Source organism: Ursus americanus, chromosome 8, assembly GCF_024610735.1.
Source record: "Ursus americanus isolate L20-20 chromosome 8, mUrsAme1.1.p, whole genome shotgun sequence".
NCBI lineage: Eukaryota > Metazoa > Chordata > Mammalia > Carnivora > Ursidae > Ursus > Ursus americanus.
The window spans coordinates 5,721,921-5,745,881 of NC_142134.1; the positions used below are offsets into that span (position 1 = coordinate 5,721,921).

General features: G+C 34.9%; 1 protein-coding gene and 1 pseudogene across 6 annotated transcripts in view; one reads left to right on the forward strand and one right to left on the reverse strand.

The window, feature by feature from the left end:
* The window catches only part of RAP1GDS1 (Rap1 GTPase-GDP dissociation stimulator 1), a 144,384-nt gene that overhangs the window by 23,754 nt on the left and 96,669 nt on the right, over nt 1-23,961 (reverse strand). For all 6 annotated transcript variants that reach the window (XM_045792173.2, XM_045792176.2, XM_045792170.2 and 3 more), the window contains 2 exons: nt 15,609-15,737; nt 1,447-1,572 (listed from right to left, as the gene is read on the reverse strand). In XM_045792173.2, the coding sequence (XP_045648129.1) occupies nt 1,447-1,572; nt 15,609-15,737 (255 nt within the window). The remainder of the gene's footprint in view (nt 1-1,446; nt 1,573-15,608; nt 15,738-23,961) is intronic.
* LOC123788722 (small ribosomal subunit protein eS27 pseudogene) lies at nt 12,857-13,105 on the forward strand (annotated as a pseudogene).

A 23,961-nucleotide genomic window follows, 5' to 3' on the forward strand; every position in this document is an offset into this window, starting at 1 on the left:
CTGAAAATATCTTTATTTTGCCTTTAGTTTTTGTTTTTTTTTTTTAAGATTTTATTTATTTGACAGAGAAAGAGAGAGAACACAAGTGGGGTGGGGGGCAGCAGGCAGAGGGAGAGGGAGAAGCAGGCTCCCCTGCTCATGACCTGAGCTGAAGGCACACGCTTAACTGACTGAGCCACCCAGGCGCCCTTGCCTTTAGTTTTGAAGGATGTTTTCACGGGGTTCAGAATTCTAGGTTGGCATTTTTTTTTCCAGCACGTAGAAGATGTTTCATTGTCATGTGGATTTCATTGTTGTTCTGGAAGATAAGCAATCAGCCAAACTGTCACCCTTTTTAAGATGAAATCTATTTTTTTCCTGGCTGTTTTTAAGATTTTTGTCATTAGTTTCCTGTAGTTTCAAGATAATGTATCTAGATGTAGATTTCTTTTTATCAGGTCTGAGACTCATTTGGGTTTTGGAATATTTGTTATCTTCCATTAATAATTTCTGGAAAATTCTCTGTCAAAATTTAAAAAAATATTGACTCTGCTTCCCCCACCACTTTTTGGAACTCCAAAAACTGTATGTGAGAGCTTCTCACTGTGCCCTCTGTACTTCTCTTTTTATGTATATTATTTTTTTCTCTCTTTATACTTCATTCTGGATTTTCTTCCAATCTATCTTCCAGTTCACTGGTTCTCTAAGATAACTGTATTTAATCTAAATCCATCCATTAGGTTCTTCTTTTGGGTTGTATTTTTTTCAATTCAGGAATTTCCAATTGTTTCTTTTCCAAATCTGCTATGTCACTTTTTATAGTTTCTAGTTTCCTTCTAAATTTTTCAAGCTTCCCTTTAACTCTCTGAATATAATAAGCATACCTATATTGAGTCAATGTCTAATAATTCCAGTATCTGGAGATTTGCTGTTGTTGACTGATCTTTGTGCTGGTTCTTGCTTACAATGTCTTGTCTCATGTATCTGGTCCTTACTGATTCTGTGCTAGACACTGTATTTGAAAAATTATTTATATGGGATGGTTTGTTTACTCTGGTTCACTCTTATTCCTATGGTATATCCCTTTAGATTTTTTTTTTTTTTTTTTACCAAAGATGGGAATAGTTTACCAGTGTTCACACTGTCCCTTTGCCCTGCAAGGCTTCATAAGTGAAGTTCAGCCTCTCAGGTGCTTTTTCCAGATGGGTATAAAAATGTGTAAGCTACAGAACTATGTGTTTGCCAAGACTTTAAAATCAAAGGAACTTGGAAAGTAGCTCTGGCAAATGTAGATATAGTTACAGAGTAGATAATATAGCTGAAGTTACAGATACCCAAAATAGAACATCACATCATTAATAAAGCAAAGAAGGCTTTTGAGTTAAATAGCTGGCAATTAAGTAATATTAGGAAAACTGGAAAAAGCATACATCACAAAAAAATCAAGAGATGCATTTATTTTCTCACCATTTTCTGCCAATGGAGCAAGAACTTCAAAAATCATTTCCCTTTTATCATGTTCTATTTGTTTCTTGAAGAGTTTTACCAGCTCTTCAGCAATGTTTGTACTGGCAAACTGTTCTTTACTCGACTCTGCAAAACAGGAGAGGTAACCTTAGAGTAAACACGCAAAATTAAATGCAGAAATTGTATTCTATTACTTGCAATACATGCTCATTTTGTACAATTACTGATAAACACAAATACTTTTCAAGTACAGGAACTATAAGATACACTTTAAATGCTGCTGAAAGGGAAAAACGGCTTTAAAGAAAACGTTCCAACCCAGTTTTATTCAACACTATAAAAAATGTTCACTAGCATAACGTATAGGTAACCATAGCAACAATTAAATTACTAAGTTATAAATTCATAATTTCAAGGCTGTTAGTCAAAGAAGAAAAACTGCTCATACAGACTACATTTTACATGGCTGAAGTAAAGATGACTTATCATCATTACATTTAGATCATTAAAATGGTATGCTCTTGCACTGGTCCTGACATGCCTGCTATTAAAGGTCAATTTTTCACATGTACGTGGGGTATCATTCCCTCCTGCCTCTTCAGCATTTCCAATCTCTCCTCGCTGTAGAGGCCCATCATCAGCATTTAAATATGCTCTAATATTTCTCACACAAAAAAGCAATATTAAAAAATTTCTCGGGGCACCTGGGTGGCTCAGTTGGTTGAGCCTCCAACTCTTGGTTTGGGCTCAGGTCATGATCTCATGGGTCATGGGATTGAGCCCCTCAATGGGATCCATGCTCAGCAGGGAGTCTATGAAGATTCTCTCCTTCTGCCCCTCCCCCCACTCACAGATGTGTGCTCAAATAATCTTTAAAAAAAATAAAAATAAAACAACTACTTTTCTTCAACTACCATCCAATCTCTGTTCATTTTCACAAACAAGTTTCTTGATAGCACCATCTACATACACTGTCTCTACTTTCTCAACTCACATTCGCTTTTAAACCCGTTTCAAACTAATTTTGGCACACCTGCTCCTCCCCTTCTACCAGACCTCTATAAATTCCAGTTCCTTGGGACTTGATCATTTTCTTTCTTATCTTTTTGGTCCTTACTCTCATCCCAGACAATCTAATTCTCTTCCATAGCAACAAAACAGCACCTGTATGTTGATACTTATACAATCTTATCTCTAGCCCTCTTCTGTACTTCAAGCTCTTACTTAACTGCCACCTGACATCTCCATTTGAATAAATTATCCCCCTCTAGTATCCAGACTCAATGTCTAAAATTAGGACTTCTGGTATTACCTGAAATGTTTTTCTTCCAGACTTCCTTTACTTCCTTTACTTGGTAAATGAACAGTCCATCTATCCATCTACGTAGGCAGAAACCTAGCAGTCATTGCTCACTTGTTCTCATTCAACTTTACCTCCAGTGAATTACCAAACTCTACCAATTTGCCTCCCAAATACAACTGGAATCCATTCCATTTCTCTCAGGTATCTTCTTAATTTCTTTTGCTGCCTCAGATGTCCTAATAATTTATCCAGAATTTTCATCTGTTTTGGGGGCACAGCTGACATCCTAGAATTTCTTTCAATCAATATCTTGAGACGTTCTTTTCTTTCCAGTATTAGATACTCTATTATCTACATCCTTTTGCTTTCACTTGTTGTAAGCATCCTCCAGCAGCTTCCAAATACACTTTCTATACTACTACATATAAGAGGTAAATATTTTTAAATCTTGACTGTCTGAAAATGCTTTATCCCATCTAGAGTTTATGCCTCTAATTTAAATTAGTCCCTCACCTCATTCCATTACTTTCTCATACTAACAATTATCATAATATATATGACTGTTTGTAAATTTGTTTAAAATTTTTCCATCTCACCCACAAGGCCATAGCTCCTTGAGGGCAAGGGCAGTGTGTATTAACTACCACAAACACCATGTATAGTAGAGTGCCCAGTACATAGTAGGTGTTCAAAATAATGCTTGACTGAATGACTGTGTGACTGAATGAAAAATTAAATAAATACAAGTGGTAGGTTCTGCTCTCCAGTTTCAAGTAAACCTCTGCTGGTATCAAATAAAAAATACTGCAAATTCAACTAAAAGAGAAAGGAGAAACACAAATCTTAACACGGCTTCATGGTTTTGATTCATTTCTTATTACACTGCTTTTGGTGCCTGCATCAGATCTATGCCAAAATGATGAAAACCTACCTCAAAACTTTGATTCCTTCGTGCCATAAAAAAGTAGTAGGAATGGAGTGTCTTTTCCAATAAGCTACCTAAACCCTCAGAGATCATATTCTACAAATGTCAGCACACCTTACCATATAAAATGAGTTTGATATAAATAGGGATGATTAAAGTCCTGAGCATTGCTGACTGCTCCTTTGCTTCAGACAGTTCTTCAAATGGGAAGAATTTCAGGAACATAAAATCACAGGTGAAGTAGACAGACATCAACATTTATGTATGTGCTCCCATTCTTTTTAAAAATAATAGTATTAGTGTTCTTTTTTCCAATCCATATTCTACTCCTTCGAACACTTATTAAAAAAGTAAAACCAAATCACTCCTGCTGAGTTATTCAGGCCATTTGCCACCACAAGGAAACAATGCACTATGATTAATATACATATTAAAGAACAAGAGGGGCGCCTGGGTGGCACAGCGGTTAAGCGTCTGCCTTCGGCTCAGGGCGTGATCCCGGCGTTATGGGATCGAGCCCCACATCAGGCTCCTCCTCTATGAGCCTGCTTCTTCCTCTCCCACTCCCCCTGCTTGTGTTCCCTCTCTCGCTGGCTGTCTCTATCTCTGTCGAATAAAATAAATAAAATCTTAAAAAAAAAAAAAATAAAGAACAAGATCTGTATTTATCCTGAAGGTGGATACAGAGAAAAGGCAGGATTAAAGTATGATTTGGACATTATATTTGAATCAAATGTCATGGATGCTTAACACACCCTTAGCAAGAACCCTCATTTTGTAAAGTGTTTTTTTTTTTAAGATTTTATTTATTTTAGTGATACAGACTGAGAGAGAAAAAACATAAGAGGGGGGAGGGTCAGAGGGAGAAGGAGACTCCCTGCCAAGCAGGGAGCCTGATGCAGGTCTTGATCCTGGGACTACTGGGATCATGACCCGAGTTGAAGGCAAACACTCAACCAACTGAAACGCTCAGGCACCCCTGAAGTTATTTTTATCAAAATTATACATGAGCTTAAAGAGATACTTAGTTCTAATACTTATGTTACCAGAAAAATCCAGTCTCCTCCTCCCATTTTTCCTTCTCAGAAGCCAAGCACATAAAGTTCTCTTAGCTAAGTCATTGGTATTTACCTCCATATTTTTAAATAACATATTTGTATTGGCACTTTTTGATTTTTTGGTTTAAATATTTTTGATTGACTTTCCATTATAAACAATTAGGCCTTAGCGATTTTGTCCCCCCCCCACCATACCCTTCATCTTCTCAATATTAATTATACTGTAATTTTGGTTATATCAGTAATTAGTGTTTTAATAATATAGTATTTCATCTTCCCTAGAATTATTTTTTGTTCCTCTGGGATTTTTTTTTCATTTGCTTAGTTTTCCATGTACTTATCATTAATTCAGCTCCAAACTGTTGATCAGCTGTCTGATCTTCTCTTATGAAGCTCACTTTAGGTAATCAATCAATTTCATCTCCTCCAAGAATTACCCCAACCCCCACTCTAGCAGCCTCTGACTTGTTCCAATCTGGACTAGTTGCTCTTTGAAAACAGGCCATTTGGGGCTCTCATGTCACCATCCTACTAGGAATTCTTCTTCTCCTGTTGGATCTCTTGTCTCCTGATTCCTATGTAGTCTTCTTTCTTACTTTAAATCCCTTGCTTTGGTGGAACACATCTTCCAGTGGCTTCCAGAGGAAAACTATGTAGGATATTAATTTTCTGAGATGTTCATGTTTGATAATGTCTTTATTATACCTTCACACTTGTTTGGCAGTTTGATTGGGTATAGAATTCTATATTGGAAATAATTTTCCCTCCAATTTTTGAAGGCAGCATTTTATTTTCTTCTGGCTGCCAGTGTTTTGAGACATCTAATGTTTACAGATTCACAGTCTTTTGTGTGCAACTTTCTGTCCTCTAAGTTTGTAAGATGTTCTTTGTCCCATTTTAAAATTTCAAACAGATGTGCCATGATCTGAGTCTATTTTCATCCACTGGGCTAGGCATCTGACAGACCCTTCCAATCATGGAAAATTATGTATTTTAGTTCTGTGATACTTAAGTTATTTAGCAATGGTCTCCTGTTTATCTATTCCTGAAACTTTTGGCTTAATTCCCTATCTGTATTTTCTCCTGTATTTTCTATCCTCTTGTTTTTTGCTTTACTTCTGCAACTATTTCTCCAAACAACTTTCATTTTAGCTATTGTGCTTTTAATGTTTAAGATTTTTTGTTCTGTTCGTTTCTTTAAAAATAGCATCCTGTTACAGTTTCACACTCACAGTATTTTTTTCTCATTTACCTGAGTATATTTGCCCTTTTTCCCTCACCCTGCATCGTTTTTATTTCCTCCAAATTGTTTTTTCTATTTATTTCATTACCTTTCATGTTAGGAGCTATCCTTACCTCTCTAATTGTCTATATATTGATTAAAAATTGGGATTTAAATTGGTGGGGAAGATGGTAGAGTAAGAAGGCCTAACCTTGCCCTGTCTAATGGATACAACCAGATAATACCCATATCAGCATAAATAACCCAGGAAATGACCTGAAGACTGGCAGAACAAACTCTACAACTATAGGCAGGGAAGAGGTCACATCAAAGAAGGTAAGAAGGTGGTCTGGAAGCGAAACAAACTTTGGCTGTCCGTGGTAAGGAGGGAGCCAATGGTGTAGAGAAGGGCAGAAAATAGACTTTCACACAAGGAGCCCATAAATGGAGGAAGAATCTCTGTAATATTTACCTCTGATAGTGAGAGGGGCCAAATTTTGTAAGTTCTTAAAACCACTGGGACTTACAGCCTGGAATTTTAAAATTAGGGACTCAGCTCTCGAAGAGCCCAGAAGGCATGAGGAAGTGGAGTTCCTGCCCTTAAAGAGATAGAACGACAAACAGACCATGCAGATACAGCATAAAACCAACAGTTTGAAAAATGCTAGGGAGCAGACAGGAGGGGGAATAATTTGCTCATCTCAGAGCACAGTTAGGTGAGACAAGGATCATGGAGAGATCCCTCCAGGAACAAAGGAGCTGGCAGATGGCATTTCCCTCCTCCCCTGACAGCATAAAGAATGGCCACCTGTGGAACCAGCCTGGTATCCACACTCCTTACCTAACTTGGTTGCATTAAGCACCCCTCACTCCCCACACTTTGGCAGATCTACCTTTCCCAGTCATGCTCACCTCAGACCCAGTGCTGTGCCCCCCACCCTCCTCCCCAGAAGACCAGTGCAAACCTTGTCAATACCATATCTCCTGACTTGCCCATTTAGTGACACCTTGGTCCTGGCAGGGGCAGGTCTAGTTTTGCAAGCAGACCACCACACACCTTGCTGCATACAGTGGACCAAGAGCCTCTGCAGACAATTACACTGAAGGAAAAAGAGGTCAAGACTCAACAGCACAGCACATGCAACACACATAGGGAGATGGTCCCTGAAGTGCCAGGCCCTGGGGAACAGGGGACACTGCATTGCAGGGCACTACAGGACCTCTTCTTCATAAGACTACTACTGTTAAGAGCAAGAGAAGTAGCTAACTTTCTTAACACACAGAAACAGACACAGAAAGTCAGACAAAATGAGACAGAGAAACAACTCCCAAAAAAGAACACAATCAAACCACAGCAAGAGACCAAAGCAAAACAGATATAAGTACTCTGCCTGGTAGAGAATTTAAAGTAATGATCATAAAGATACTCACTGGACTAGAGAAAAGAGTGGAGGACATCAGTGAGACCCTTAACACAGAGATGAAAAAGAACCAATCAGAGATCAAGGACACAATAAATGAAATTAAAAATACACTTGATGGAACAAATATCAGGTTAGATGAAGCAGAGAAATAAATTAATGGCCTGGAAGACAGTAATGGACAGTAACTGAGCCGAACAAAGGAAAGAAAATTATGCAAATTGAGAATAGTCTTAGGGAACTCAGTGATTCCATCAAGCATAACAACATCTACATTATAGGGAACTCAGAAAAACAAGAGAGAGATAAGAGGGCAGAAAATTAATCTGAAGAAATAATAGCTGAAAACTTCCCTGATTTGGGGAAGGAAATAGATATCCAGATCAAGGAGGCACAGACATTCCCCCCAAAAATTCAACCTAAGGATGTCCACACCAAGACACATAATAATAAAAAAGGCAAAAGGTAGTGATAGAGAAAAAAAATTTTAAAGCAGCAAGAAAAAAGACAGTTACATACAAGGGAAACCCCATAAGGCTATCAGTGGATTTTTCAGCAGAAACTTTGCAGGCCAGAGGAGAGTGGCATGATACATTCAAAGTGCTGTAAGGAAAAATCTGCAGCCAAGAATACTATAACAAGGGTATCATTCAGAATAGAAAGAGAGATAAAAAGTCTCTCGAAGAGTTCATGACCACCAAACCAACCTTACAAGCAATATTAAGGGAGACTCTTTGGATGAAAAAGGAAAGACCGCAAGTGAGAGTAAGAAAAGTAAAAAGCACAAAAGCAATAAAAGTAAGTATTTCTGTAAAAATCAGTCAAGGGATTTATAAAATAAAAAGATGTAAAGTATGATACCATATACTAAAATTATGGGCGGAAGAAAAGTAAAGAATGGACTCAAACTTAAGTAACCATCAACTTATTATAGACTGCTATACACAGAAGACGTTATATACAAACCTGATGGTAACCACAAATCAAAAACCAGTAATAGACATGCAAAAAATAAAAACAAAGGAATCCGAATAGAGCACTTAAAAAAGCCACCAAACTATGAAAGAGAAGAAGAGAAGAAAGAGAGAATCTACAGAAACAACCACAAAACAAGTAACAAAATGGCAGTAAATACATATCTGTCATAATTATTTTGAATGCAAAGGGCTTAAGGCTCCAATGAAAAGACATAGGCTGAAGAAGTGGTTTTCATAGGGTGAAGCAGTGGATAAAAAAACAAGACCCATCTATATGCTGCTTACAAGAGACTCATTTCAGACCAAAATACACCTGCAGATTGAAAGTAAAGGGATGGAGAAACATTTATCAGGCAATGGATGCCAAAAGAAAGCTGGAATAGCAATACTTATATTGGACAAAAGAGACTTTAAAACAAAGACTGTTAACAAGGGACAAAGAAAGATACTACATAGTAATAAAGGGGACAATCCAACAAGAGGATATAATAACTATAAATATTTATGCACCCAACATAGAAGTACCCAAATACATAAAAAAGTTCATAACAAATCAATAGTAATACAATAATAGCAAGGGACTTTAATACCCCACTTACATCAATGGACAGATCATCCAAACAGAAAATCAACAAGGAAATTATGGCTTTGAATAACACACTGGATTTAATAGACAAATTCAGAACATTCCATCCTAAAACAGCAGAATATACATTCAAGTGCACACAGAACACTTTCAGAAGAGATCACATATTAGGCCACAAAACAAGTCTTAGTTAAAAAAAAAAATCAAAGTCATATCATCATCATCTCTCTCTTAAAGATCTTATTTATTTATTTGAGAGAGAAAGAGAGAGTGAGCACGAGCAGGGGGAGGGGAAGAGGGAGAGGGAGCAGCAGACACCCTGCTGAGTAGGGAGCCCAACATGGAGCTCAATCCCAGGACCCTGAGATCATGACCTGAGCTAAAGGTAGAAGCTTAACTGACTGAGCCACCTAGATGCCCCACCATGCATCTTTTCTGACCACAATCCCATGAAATTAGAATTCAATCACAAGAAGAAATCTGGAAAGAGCACAAATACATGGAGGTTAAATAACATGCTACCAAATAAATGAATGGGCCGGCCAAAAATCAAAGAAGAAATTAAAAATTACATGAAAAAAAGAAAATGAAAACACAATGGTCCAAAATCATTGGGATGCAGCAGAAGTGGTTCTAAGAAGTTTATAGCAGTACTACCTCAAGAAGCAAAACAAATCTCAAATAAACAACCTAACCTTACACCTAAAGGAGCTAGAAAAAGAACAAATGAAAGCCAAACTCAACAAAAGGAAGGAAATAATAAAGACAAGAGCAGAAATAATAAAGACAAGATCAGAAATAAATGATACAGAAACCAAAAAATCATAGAGCTGATTGATGAAACCAGGAGGTGGTTCTCTGAAAAGATCAACCAAACTGATAAACCTCTAGGAAGACTCATTAAAAAAAAAAAAAAAAAAAAAAAAAGAGGGCCACCCAAATACCAATTACTTGGACAACTTACGAGCAATGGATAAATTCCTAGAAATATGTAACCTACCAAAACTAAGGAGGAAGAAATAGAAAATCTGGACAGACCAATTACCGGCAATGAAATTAAATCAAGTAACTGAAAAACTCCCAACAAACAAAAGTGCAGGACCAGACGTTTCACAGGTAATTTCTACCAAACATTTAAAGAAGAGTTAATACCCACTCTTCTCAAACTATTCCAACAAATACAAGAGTAAGGAAATCTTCCAAATTCATTTTAGGAGGCCAGTATCAACCTGATACCAAAACTAGATAAAGACACTACTAGGAAAGAGAACTACAGGTAAATATCTCTCATGAATATAGATGCAAAAATTCTCAACACAAAATACTAACAAACTGAATCCAACAATACATTAAAAAAATCAAACACCACAAGCAAGTGGGTTATTCCTGGGATGCAAGTGTGGTTCAATATTTGCAAAACAATCAATGTGATACATCGCATTAATAAAAGAAAGGATAAAAGCCACATGATCATTTTAATAGAAGCAGAAAAAGCATTTGACAAAGAAAGACATCCATTCATTACAAAAACGCTCAACAAAGTAGTTCTAGAAGGAACACATCTCAATATAATGAAGGCCTTATATGAAACACCCACAGCCAACATCATACTCAGTGGTGCAAAACTGAAAGCTTTTCCCCTAAGGTCAGGAACAAGTCAAGGATACCACTCTCAAGACTTCTATTCAACATAGTACTGGAAGTCCTAGCCACAGCAATTAGACAACATAAAGAGATAAAGGCATCCAAATTGGTAAGGAAGAAGTAAAACTCTCAGTATTTGCAGGTGATGTAATACTATACATAGAAAACCCCAAAGACACCACCAAAAAACTATCAGAGGATAAACGATTTCAGTAAAGTAGCAGGACACAAAATCAATGTACAGAAATCTGTTGTATTACTATACACTAATAATGAAGCAGGAGAAAATGAAATGAAGAAAATAATCCCATTTACAGTGGCATTGAAAAAAATAGGATATCTAACAAACTTAACTAAGTGAAGGACCTGTATTCTGAAAACTATAGAACACTGATGAAAGAAATTCCAGACAATTCGAAGAAATGGAAAAACATTCCATGTTCATGGATTAGAAAAACAAATAGCGTTAAAATGTCTATACTATTCAAAGCAACCTACAGGTTTAACGCAATCCCTATCAAAACACCAAAAGTATTTTTCATGGAACTAGAACAAACAATCTTTAAATTTGTATGGAACCATGAAAGACCCTGAATACCCAAAGCAATCTTGAAAAATAAAAACAAAACTGGAGGTATCAAAATCTCTGACTTCAAGTTATATTGCAAAGCAATAGTATTTAAAACAGTATGGTACTAGCATAAAAATAGACAAGTAGATCAATGGAATAGAACAGAAAACCCAGAAGTAAACCCATGATTATATGGTCAATTCATCTTCGACAAAGGAGGAAAGAGTATCTAATAGGAAAAAGACAGTTCCTTCAATAAATGATGTTGGGAAAACTGGACAGCTACATGCACTGTTTTTCACCATACACAAAAATAAACACAAAATGGATGAAAGACCTAAATGTGAGACTGAAACCACAAAAATCCTAGAAAAGAGCACAGGTAGTAATCTCTCTGACATTGGCCGTAGCAACATTTTACTAGATAATGTCTCCTGGGCAAGGGAAATAAAACCAAAAGTAAACTATTGGGACTACATCAAAATAAAAAACTTCTGCACAGCAAAGGAAACAATCAACAAAACTAGAAGGCCACCTACTAAACGGAAGAAGATATCTGCAAATGACATGTCCAATAAAGGGTTAGTATCCAAAATATATAAATAACTGATACAACTTAATACCCAAAAAACAAATAATCCAATTAAAAATTGGCAGAAGACACAAACACGTATTTCTCCAAAAAAGTAGACAACATGGTAAGATGCTCAATTTCACTCATCATCAGAGAAATGCAAATCAAAACTACAATAAGATACTGCCCCACACCTATCAGAAAGGCTAAAATGGAAAACACAAGAAACAAGTGTAGGTGAGGACACAGAGAAAGGGGAACGCTCTTGCATTATTCGTGGGAATGCAAATTTGTGCAGCCATTATGAAAAACAGGACGGAGTTTCCTAAAAAAATTAAACACAGAACTACCCTACAATCCAGGAATCACACTACTGGGTATTTAACCCCAAAATACAAAAACAGTAATTCAAAAGGATACACTGCAACCTTATTTACAATAGCCAAACTATGGAAGCTGCCCATGTGTCCATCAATAGATGCATGGATAAAGAAGTGGTACATATTTATAATGGATTATTATTCAGCCATAGAACAGAATGAAATCTTGCCATTTGCAATGACATGGATGGAACTAGACAGTGTTATGCTAAGAGAAGTCAGAGAAAGACAAATACAACATGCTCTCACTCATATGTGGAATTTAAGAAACAAAACAAACAAGCAAAGGAATAAAACAAAAAAAGGGACAAACCAAGAAACAGATTCTTAACTAGAGAACAAGCTGAAGGTTACTAGAGGGGAGGTGGGCTGGGGGATGGGGGAAATAGGGGAGGAGGATTAAAGAGTATACTCAATCATGATAAAAAATAAATAAAATGAAAAAAATTGGGATTTAAAAACTGATTCGGAGCTATGAGTTTGAGCGATCTTGTTAACTACAAGATTATCCGTAAGAGCAGTCAGATGGGATAATAACATTGGGGTTCTTAGCATCAGTGTATCTATTTTCACTTAAACCATTTTTGGAATGGTACTCTGGTACCTGTTACTTCAAGTTAGTTTGATGTCCCCAGATTACAAATTTTCTATTTTTAGCCTTTCTAGAGAATAAATACAGTCTTTTGTTTACATGGGAAGGGGTAGTGCGGAAAGGGGCTTTCTGGCAGTAATGACTTCCCTACAAGAACATGCCCCTTACGAAGGACCTCTTCCACCTGCCCAGAAAGGGGAGAAGGGGAAGCATAAGAAGTGCCTGGTGGGGAGCCTCAGTTCCTATTTCATGGATGTGAAGTGCCCAGGATGCTACAACATCACGAGTCTTTAGCCATGCACAAAGGGTAGTTTTGTGTGTTGGCTGCTCCACTGTCCTCTGTCAGCCTACAGGAGGAAAAGCAAGGCTTACAGAACGATGCTCCTGCAGATGGAGGCAACACTAAAACACCCTGAATCAGATGAGTGGGAAACTATCTCAATAAACACATTTTGGATAAAATAAAATAAAAGTATGGAAAGGAATGAGATTTTAATACCACCAAATTCTGATCCTTTTGAAGATTCCAAAGAGCAAACTGGTTAGTTCTTGGCTTTCTAACCCAGGATTTATATATCAAAGTTTTGCTACATTAGTTATTGCTCGTCTTTCTTCCCAGGTCATAAAATATTGTGTCATCTCCTCTCCCTTTTTTCTTTTCCCCTTTCCTTGTGGATTTAAGCCTTTAAAAAAGTATCCCTTTACTGTAGTTTTAGTTTCCAGAAAGAAGTGAAACTAAGTACAAGTTTTATTCTAACATCTCTACCCCCCAAATCCTAATATTTTAAGCAGAAAATTTTCTTTATAAAAGATTTTGGAGCCAAATAAAAAGGAAGTCCTATAAACTACGACTCAAAGAGAACAAAAAGGCAGAGCTGCATTTTCCTTTTTGCCCCCAATTCTGTAATAGACTGCACTTAAATTATTTTATATTTTGTCTTTATCAAATATATCTTTTGTGAGCAAAACCACAAAAATTTCTGTTTAACATTTTTATTAATAAATTTGACTAAAAGTAACTCTAGCATACAGTGATACGCCATATTCAGAAGTGTGTAATATAAATGTGATGGGAACTTGATATTTACCCATGTCAAATAATAGTAATGCCTTGTGTATACTTTTTAACTTATTGCAATAAAACATACACCGGAACGAGGAAAAGTATTCTGGGCCGTACATGTTCAATTTCGGTGTTGATGTGTAACATAGCTGTTACATGGACATAACAGACTCAAGATACAAACTCTAGAAGTCTTAGTACATAAAGGAATATTTCTTTTATCCTTTCAGCCTCCAATTGGGGTAAAGGTAGTAACAGCTGGAAATAGACTATGAAATCGGACCTAATGGGTGTATATCCAGCTTTTAATACAGACTAGGGAGAGGAGGCTGAATTGAGGTGGTCAATGCACTCTCCCAAAGAAATTCTGATGCCTTAACATAAGCAATTCATATTAAATGGTGTTTATGTTTCTGTTACCAAGATTAGGACATTATCAGGGATTATAGCATGATTTCTGTTTTATTTCTACAAAGTATACCAAACACAAATTCCTACAATCCATTTTAATAATGGAAAACAGTATCTTGTAAAACAATGAATGAATATTCTTTCATTTTTGGTCTTACGTGAATGATGGAAATAAAAACAACAGTATGAAAAAAAAGAAAAGCAGAAGAGGATAGAAGACAAGGACATTCATAAATACCAGGAGATGACCCACTCAATAAGAATGACTTTTAACATTGTGCATCAACTATACTAAAAATAAAACAAAACAAAATAAAACCAAAGTTCGCGTCTCATGAAAAGAAATTCAATCTAAACATGTTGCTGTTCTTTAAAAAAAAAAAAAAAAGATTTAAAAATTAGCTCATGTTCTTTAAAAAAAAAGAGAGATTTAAAAATTAGGTTTTTTTTTTGTTTTGTTTTTTTACAAAATTAGCTCTGATAATCTCCATTCCTTTAAATATGAAGCACTTAAAGTCTAAGCTAAAGAAACTACGGAGATCAAGATTTTAACGTGTAGTATGTAAGAGAGCTCTCAGAAGATCCAAGGTTACAGTCCTGGTGCTTCTGTTTACTTATTTATAAAAGGGATTAATTTGTTTGTTTTAGCTATTATATCTAGTTATGACAAGACATCATTTGGTTTCACTGTCCCCATAATATAAAATTTGTTATGAATATGATTGTGGGGTAGAGTCAGACCAGGAGTCGTAATTTTATATTAAGAATCACAGGAGGAAGGTCAGAAAGAAGAGAGTACTATTAATGATAGAGAAGAATAAAACAGAGAAAAGAGGGGTTGTGGAGTCATCAGTCCTCTTCTCTGTTATGACTGGGCTGTGCTTCCAGTATTGCTCTGCTTCTGTTTGCCTTCTGATTTTCAAGATTTCTTGTAATTTTTCTTAATGCTGTTACAAATATATTATTAGGGAAAAGTCCTCTATCATTTTAAGGGATTTTCTAAAAAGAGGGGGAAAAACCTCAGTCTGTTAGGTTCCTTTTTACCTGATAAACAATTAATATAGAATGTAATAACAATCCTTTATTTTTGTTCTGGAAATGCAATACTTGATTTCAAGACCATCTCTCATGTAAGAATACTAAAGTCAAGTGGAGATCATTTTAAATATTCAACTCTATTAAATAATATTCAAGTGAAAACTTTAAACCTCAATAAATAAAACAATGAGGGAAGCAAAGGAGCTCCAATTATAAACAATACAATCATAAGCTATAATGGGACCTACTTTTTTTTTTAAACATTGAAGGAAGATCTACAATTCTTCAAAAAATAATATAATCTACACGGATCTCCAGTTTGTTAACATCTAAAGGAAAATTTATTGTAAGTACATTAACAAGTTATTTACATTTGTGGTTCATGACTAGGACTTACCAAGTTCTGCTAAGTTGCCAAATGCAACAAGACACATTTCTGTAAGAGCTGCATTTTGGCAATGGATGCCCAATAATTTCACTAAGGTAGGTATAACACCCATATTGATAAGCTGAGCTTGCAGGGAATCTGTAAAAAACAAACAAACAAGTGAAAGTGTTTATGTATCAAATGGACATTAGTAAGAAGAAAGCACCTCTTATTCTCCCTACTGCAAACTCAATACTATTTCAATTACAGTAAAATAAGATTAAGTCTATCCATACAATTGTCTGAAAAACCTTAAATCATTAGTTCACAAGAGTTGAGTTTTGACTCTTTTCAATGATTAAAAGAAATTTAGAAATGAGAAGAACTCAAATAATATGCCAAAACATTAGTTTTGTTTTGCCTTTTTTTTTAAACAGGGTCTTATACCTTTGTAGAGTAGGCTTTAAAAATGTATAAATAATTAAACATTACCGCTGGTCATTATGTGAAAAGGTTAGACAAAGTAATATTTGTATTATAGGAAAGCAGAGTATATGAAAAGCATTGAAAAACAAATTTAATAAAGACCAAGAGAAGACAGAACCTTAGAATCCCTTAAAAACAGCTGCTTCATAATAAAGAGTGGGAAATGTATATAATACACAAAAATCATTTTGATTATTTGCAGCAGAATGTTCTTCGATGACTGCTAGGAAAGAAAGTAGTTTTTACAAGGAAAAAATGTGTTATTTAAATATTTTTCTTTTCAAAGTTTTAGTAATAGAGACAAGCATCTTAGTAAAGAAAGGAAAATTTGGCTTGAGAGGTAAAGAGAATGAGATCAATATGCTTTGTCATCATTGCTTGCCTTCATTTTCTAAGAAACTAATGAGTTTTAAAGTATTTAACAGGCCTTGGATTTCCACAATGGCTCTTCATGAACAAATTAAGACAGAACACCTGTAGCAAAGCTGAAGGTAAATAAACGAAATGAAAATCAAAAGTATTGCCTCTCACAATAAGCTAAGAAAGATATAAACACACACATGCCTATGCAAAACACTATTACTATTAATAACTGTTTCATCCAAAGATACAGGAATGCTTTCAAAATTGTTTCTTTTAAAAATTATATGCCATTTTCAAGCTAATAATTTTCTCCAAATTCTTTTTAGGTTACCTACTGGGAATCTAAAGATAAAAATCCGTTTATTACAAACACATTTTCCTTAGAGCATGCATCCCTTGATAGTTTGCCTACGAATCTCTTCATCGCTCTTTCTAGTTCTTAACCAATAGATAAGAAGCTGGTTGGGTGATTATCAGATAAGGACAAGCAGGCGGGTTGAGCTGCCTCACATTCCAGTTGATTATATGCCTGGCGGTCTCTGTAATTTTTCCTGCTTTCAGAGTAAAGTATGAAGGGATAGCCAACAGAGGCTTATCATCCTGAAAACTGATTGAGTGGGTAATTATACATACTGTCTGACTCAACTGTGGGGGGCCTATTACCAAAACAAGAAAACAGGCCTGGGAAAAAGGGAAGTTTACATTTAGGGTTCAAATAGTCTAAAACAATTTCAGATTTTGCAATGGAATTATGAAATTTGTTCTAAAGAGACAGAAATAAAAGAATATGCTCAACTAAATGATTTGTTCTTATGCCTTTAATGTTAAATATTATTTTTTCCTTACAATTCAGCAATTGATGAATGATTCACAGTATCTGTATTATCTTATAAGCAAATTACTTATGTTAAAAGGTATAGTGTTATGTGTTATGTTGGCAGAATACCTGTATTATGGTTATAGTATTTGTAACGATCATGCACCAATACGCTTTCCAAGTCAAAAATTATTTTGATTACTTACCAGTGAAGTTCCTTATTATTGGATTACCTTTGCAGATCTTTGTTCTTTAGCGGTATTTTTAACTTTCGTTTATTTATTTACTCATTTTGACTACCTCTTCAAATACTGCAGAGCTGCTGAATCATTAAGTTCCAGGTATGTAAGCGTGAGCACTAGCGCATGCATTGAGTGTGAGTCAAACTCCACTATATGTCTGCATATATGTAAGCATCACACACCCCCTCAGTACTGTTGGTACAAACTATAAAAATCCAACAGTCCAGGGACATCAGAGAAATAACAAATGTTATGAAGGAGATAACTCAACAGGAGAACGTCACTTAGAAGGTGAGGTTCTTCATATTCTCCTAACTTGGCATCTCTACCACTTTCTTGCACTGCTTTTAAGGTATTTTGAATTTTGGTTCCAGAGAAATGAGGGACAAAAAAATACGAAATGTTGCATAGTTTCATAAAATCTTTGGCATACAAATTGAAGCAGTAATTTTTGAAATTGTGGTAGATCAGGAGAAAAAGAAGTAGAGCCCAATGGCATTTGGTGTGAATCACCCTAATTCATGAAAATCACTTTGCTTCGGGAAAATGTGTTTTAAAGCTACCCAGGAGCCAAATTAATTGTATACTCACATACAACACACATACCACACACAAGTAAAGAGAAAAATTATATGGTCATCCAGTGGACATACTCATTTTTGATCACTTGGGTGCTTTCTTTTATACCCACTTCTATGAGGCTAACTAAAACAAAAATTACACTCAAATAACTCTAAAGTCTGTTCATACCAATTGCAGGCAAGTCATTCTCCTTGAATAATGAAGGCCCAGATGAAGAAAAGAACTTTACTCAAACAGACTAATACAAACTTTCATTTCAAGATAAGCAGGCATCCTAGAACATGGTTCTCAAAATGGGGTCCCCAAAACCCTTTCAGAGGATCACAAAATCAAAACTACTTTCATAAAAATACCAAGATTTTATATGCCTTTTTCACGGTACTGATATTTACACAATGGTGCAGAAACGGTGGGTAAAACCGCTGGGGCTTTATCATGAACCCAGTTTGTGGCACCAAATTCTGTTGGTGGTCATCATAACTCTTCCCCAGCACACATTCACAGTAAAATAAATGCTATTCTTCTCAGCAATTTTTTTTTTTTTTTTTTAAGTAGGCTTCACACCCAACATGGGGCTTGAACTCACGACCCTGAGATCAGGAGTCACATGTTCTATAGACTGAGCCAGTTAGGCACCCCAGCAATATTTTTAATTTTGAAATGTTATTTTTCATAAAAATACGTGATAATGTGAGTTATTTTTCAATACAAAATTAAGTAATTTTTGAATTGTCTCCATTTTAATTTCTAATATGGTAAATATTGATAGATACAGCCCATATTTATAAACAAAAATTCTATAGGGTCTTCAGCAATTTTTAAGTGTCTAAAAGAGTCCTGAGACCAAAAGTTTAAGAACCACTGCCAAAGGATTACCTAACTTTTATAGGAGATGGAAAACAAAACAAAACATGGAATAGAGATTCTGAAATTCAATGATGTGCTTGGCAGATGAGATGAGACAGGAAAAGAAATAAAAATTAAAAGCATGGTAGGAATCCTAGATTTTGGTTTGGATATTTTGAGCAAAATTTACATTAAGCACCTGAACATCTTATTTTGCTTATTTGAGTAGAAACTCTAATTAAGCCTCGGAGAATATTCCATGGTTGGGTCTGTTTGCTTATCTCAGTTACAACTTAGTATGTTATCAATAGTCTTTTTTGGAGGGGTGGGGTTAAGTAGGTGTCCTGTTTGTGTGGAATAAACTGGTATTAATTCTTATTGCTGGAAGCAAATGACTAAGTTTAATCACTTTTTCTTATTGCCCAAAGAAAGCTTGTGAATGGATTTCAAAGGATGGCAGGTGACACTCATGTTATTATGAATGGTATCAGGAGTATGACTTTTAAATCAAAAACTGGAAGATATTCTTAGAACCAGAATTAGTTCACATTTTCTAGAACTGAAAACGTAAAACAGTGCAGGACTGAGAATTTTTGCAACCTTCAATGAACACCAGCAACTCCAGGGGAATGTTTATCAGAGCTCAACAAACACAATTCACAAAATGCAACCCAGGCTCGTACATAGCAAACACTTATGTGTGAAAGACAGTCTTTAGACAGCACAATGTCATAAATGTCTGAAGACTTTTAAAGATTGCTCCTGACACACATCACAGACAAATACTGACCAAAATACAGAATTACAAAATATCAAGATGACACAGGCCCTACATGATCTATGGGAGGAAGAGGAAGAAAGGCACTGAGGGGGTGCAATACAGATGCATATACAAAGAGATATAAGGCAATCAACGCATGCGCTGGTGTGAACACTTACCTACCTACATTTGAATTTCAATGGTTCCAAGTTCTTCAGGTCACACTCATGGAAACTCCAAAGAATGGAGATCTGGAGAGAAGATCTTAAGTTGAAGAACCTTTTTCCCCCTGAGTTTTAAGTTTAATGTTTAAAACATTGGTATAGATAGATTATAGGTCCAGAAAAGAATCCCAGTAACTCAAATGAAGTCATGTTGATCAATTAAAGAATAAGTTTCTTAAGAAGACTGCAACACATGTTTACCTTATTCATAAGAAAAGGCCCTTATAGACAATCTTATAAGATTAAGCTTATCAGTAAATAGGACTTAATGATGAAACTGTGTCAAAATAAGATATACACAATTCAAAAAACATAGTCTCTACATTAGTACGTATATATAGTATGTATACTATTCATAGTATAAGGAGTACAATATTCCTATTTACAGGCTTGCATAAAAAACCATCTACAATCAAGTAAATTATATACAATTGAAGCAATAAACACAAGCAAATATAAATCTTGATGAATTATACTACAAATTAGATAAAAACCATTTGGGCATAATAAAGACTGAAGAAAGTTGCCCCTGACTAATGGCATATCTATATACTTCCAAAAAAGGATACAAAAATCAAAAATGATGTAAAACAGTGAATAGAAATGTTAAGTTTAAACAGGTTGTAGTGAATTAGTGAAAAGTGAACTGATTTTACAGCTACCAAGAGGATGATACATAGTTAAAAACTTTATACATGCACATGTGCAGGGACACAGTTTTCAATTACTTATTACTTTGTATCTATTTGTTGATTGGTCAGGGAAGTGGAGAACTTTTACTCGAAATCTAGTATTGAGCATAGAAAAGTAAAAATATTTACATGTGTTTAAAATTAACTTCAAATCAATTATTTTAAAAGCCCTCTTTAAACAAAACATGCATTTCGTGTTCTACACCCAGATTATCTCTGTAATTTAAGCCCCAGGTTATACATTTCAATGACAAATGGTAATTTCAATGAAAAAAAGAAAAAGAGAATCAAGATTCATTAGCACTGAGAATACTGGAGGTTTAAAACAATACATTTACACAATTCTTGTTTTCTAACAGTTAAATAAAAAACAAGAGAATTCAAACTTTTTTTCTAAAAGATTCTGCAAATAAGAGTCTCTACAAGAGCAAAATCTCCCTTTTATAAAAGTTTTAGAGATAATGATAAAATTATGAGTATAATGTAAAACAACAGCAAAAACAAAAACCCCAAAGCAAAATCACGAGAAAGGAAAAATGTTTTATTATTCTTAAGAGACCTACCCACATAGTGTTCTCAATCCAACAACACCTAGAGTGATTATGTCTTAATCTAGTAGATAATTCTTCCCTCTCGGCTCACTTCAGGTTAAATTACTACTACAGATCAACTCTTGTAATGAATACTGCTACAAAGGAAATTTCTACAGATAGGTCTACTCTGATTAAAGGAAACTCTATGCTTTCATCTCAGAAAGAAACTGGTCTTTTAAAGGTTAAAACTTTTTTGTTTGTTTTGTTTTAAGAGGACAACTGCCAGCTGTTGCTTAAGCAGCTCTTAGTAGGAGAAATATATCCTCTGTTCCCAAATGGCATTGCTGAAAGAAAGGCCATACCCACAGAGGTATAAAGTTAAGTCTACATTTTTGTATAGCAAATTAAGATCAATGCCAGGTTAATTTACATCACAACATGTATACCTTACAAATATATATGTTTAAAAACATACAAATTCTTTGTTTTACAGAAGGATTTATTGGCTTAAAAAAAAAAAAAACCTAGTATTACTAGTTACCCTGGAATATTACTATTAAGTTGTTACACTTTAAAATTTACACAGACATTCTTTGCAACACACAAACTATGTTAATAACATACATCTACATAACCAAGATTTCTGATTTCCGGCCAGTCCCCATTTTTCAAACAGTATTTACTTAAAAATTTTCAATTTAACAAAATATAGGTAGTTTGGTCTTAACTGGATTTTACTTGTAGTTAGAAAACAGGATTACTAATTTTTATATAAGTGATTTTACATATGATACTTCTCTGCCTTGAGTTTCTCTCTGAATGACTATTTCAAGTGGTCCACTGTATCAGTAGACTGATATGTGGCCAAAATCCATTATTCATCTCTGGCTTTGGCCTTAGCTCTTAGAAGGCCAAACATCTGAATACTTACTTCAATGTTATTTCTGGCACCTACAAACCTGTACATGGTCAATAATCATGTGCTTGATACCATCATGTTTCAACTGGTGCAGTAACATCAATAATAAAAACAAGGCCTAGTCTTTCAGTTTTACTGTTACTATCTAAATACTCATTTTTAAATATAGGTAAGGATTCCATGTATAGAGAAAATCTCCCTATGTGCTTCATATGCTGAAATTCTGTCAGCTGCAATGTAAATGTATATTTATACTGCAATATTTAAAATGTGGCAATAACTAATGATGGTGAACAAACTATACAAATGTAAAAATTAAATCAAGGCAGAATAATAGAGATCAGATTACCTATCCTCTTTAGAATTTACAACATAAAATAAATGTTAGGAGCTGTTTTTAATTTTTAGTTACTTAATTTCAGTCAGGCCATGAATCTTTCAAAAAGAAGTCAAAATTGGGAATTTTTTATAGCTTGTGATGGTGAATTCAAATCAGAAAGCCAACCCTGCCACCTCAAATGTTTACTATGAAGAAAATATTGAAAATAATAGTCAATAACATCTATGATTAATTATCTTCAATCTAGACATGAAGGAAATAAAGAAAAGCATGTTAGGGAATGAGGAACCCCCAACATATTTTGTTTCTCTACTGCCTTCAGTTAAAATTTGGTATCTATTTCGTATCACAAGACTATACACACCATTATAAGAAAATCTAGGAAGCTGAAAATGCTAAGTATTATTTCTATAATATAATGCCAAACTTTAAATCATTACTGAAAAAACTATAACAATCATTTCATTTTTTTGTGATAAAATTTCAGATTCTTACATTCAGAAGTTCATTCTATAATGGTCAAAGCTAAATATTAATGCCACTATTTGGCCATGTGGAATTAAACAAAATGTGCATTTTGTACTTCTAAAAACCAAGTTCTTAGCTTATCCACTAAATAGCAGCATGATTATAGTAATTTTTTAGAAGGATTATGATGAAAAGCTAAGCTAGTCTAATAGGTCAAATTTAATAGACCGAATTGCAGGCGGCACAAGAACAACTAACTGTTCTGTCGTTCAGTAAAACAATTTGTTTAAAATGACATTTGTAGCAGAACTTCTTGAGTGCAACCTGAGTAAATCTGAATGCTCTGTGAGACAAACAGTAAAAATTCAGAAATTTTTTACAAAGAGAAAACAGTAAATAAAGAATTACACAATATATTTTCTTAAGTCCTAAAAATTTCTCAGCTGCACAATAAAAGTCTTCTAACACACTAGAGTATTTTTATTTGACAAACTGGGCTTCAAAAGATGCAAACTTAAGAGCACATCTCCCAGGCCTTTATGGAAAGGGAAAAAAAAATGAAGGAAAAATACACTGAAATGGTATATTGGAAAATTAACATAATTATGGGGAAAAAGACAATATATTACAAAGACAAAATTTTACATTTTGATTTTTTTTACCTTAAAGTTAGGCAAAAAGTTTTTAGTATTTAGGAATTATATGTAATTATTAATTAGCTTGTACCCACAGTAAATTAACTGTGGAAACAGTTCCTCACTTATGCAAAGCGAATCATTTCCTAAACATCTAATATCTAGGAAGTATTCTTTCTTAACTGCAATAAAGTAATACCAAAGCATAAAAATAAACAAGTAGCTCAAGCCAAAGTGCTTTTTAGTTTTTAATGAGGATTATTCCTTATTAACTTCTACTCTTCTCATTTTCAATCTTTTTTTTTTTTTTTAAGATTTTATTTATTTATGTGACAGAGAGACAGCCAGCGAGAGAGGGAACACAAGCAGGGGAGTGGGAGAGGAAGAAGCAGGCTCCCAGTGGAGAAGCGCGATGTGGGACTCGATCCTGAAACGCCGGGATCACGCCCTGAGCCGAAGGCAGACGCCTAACGACT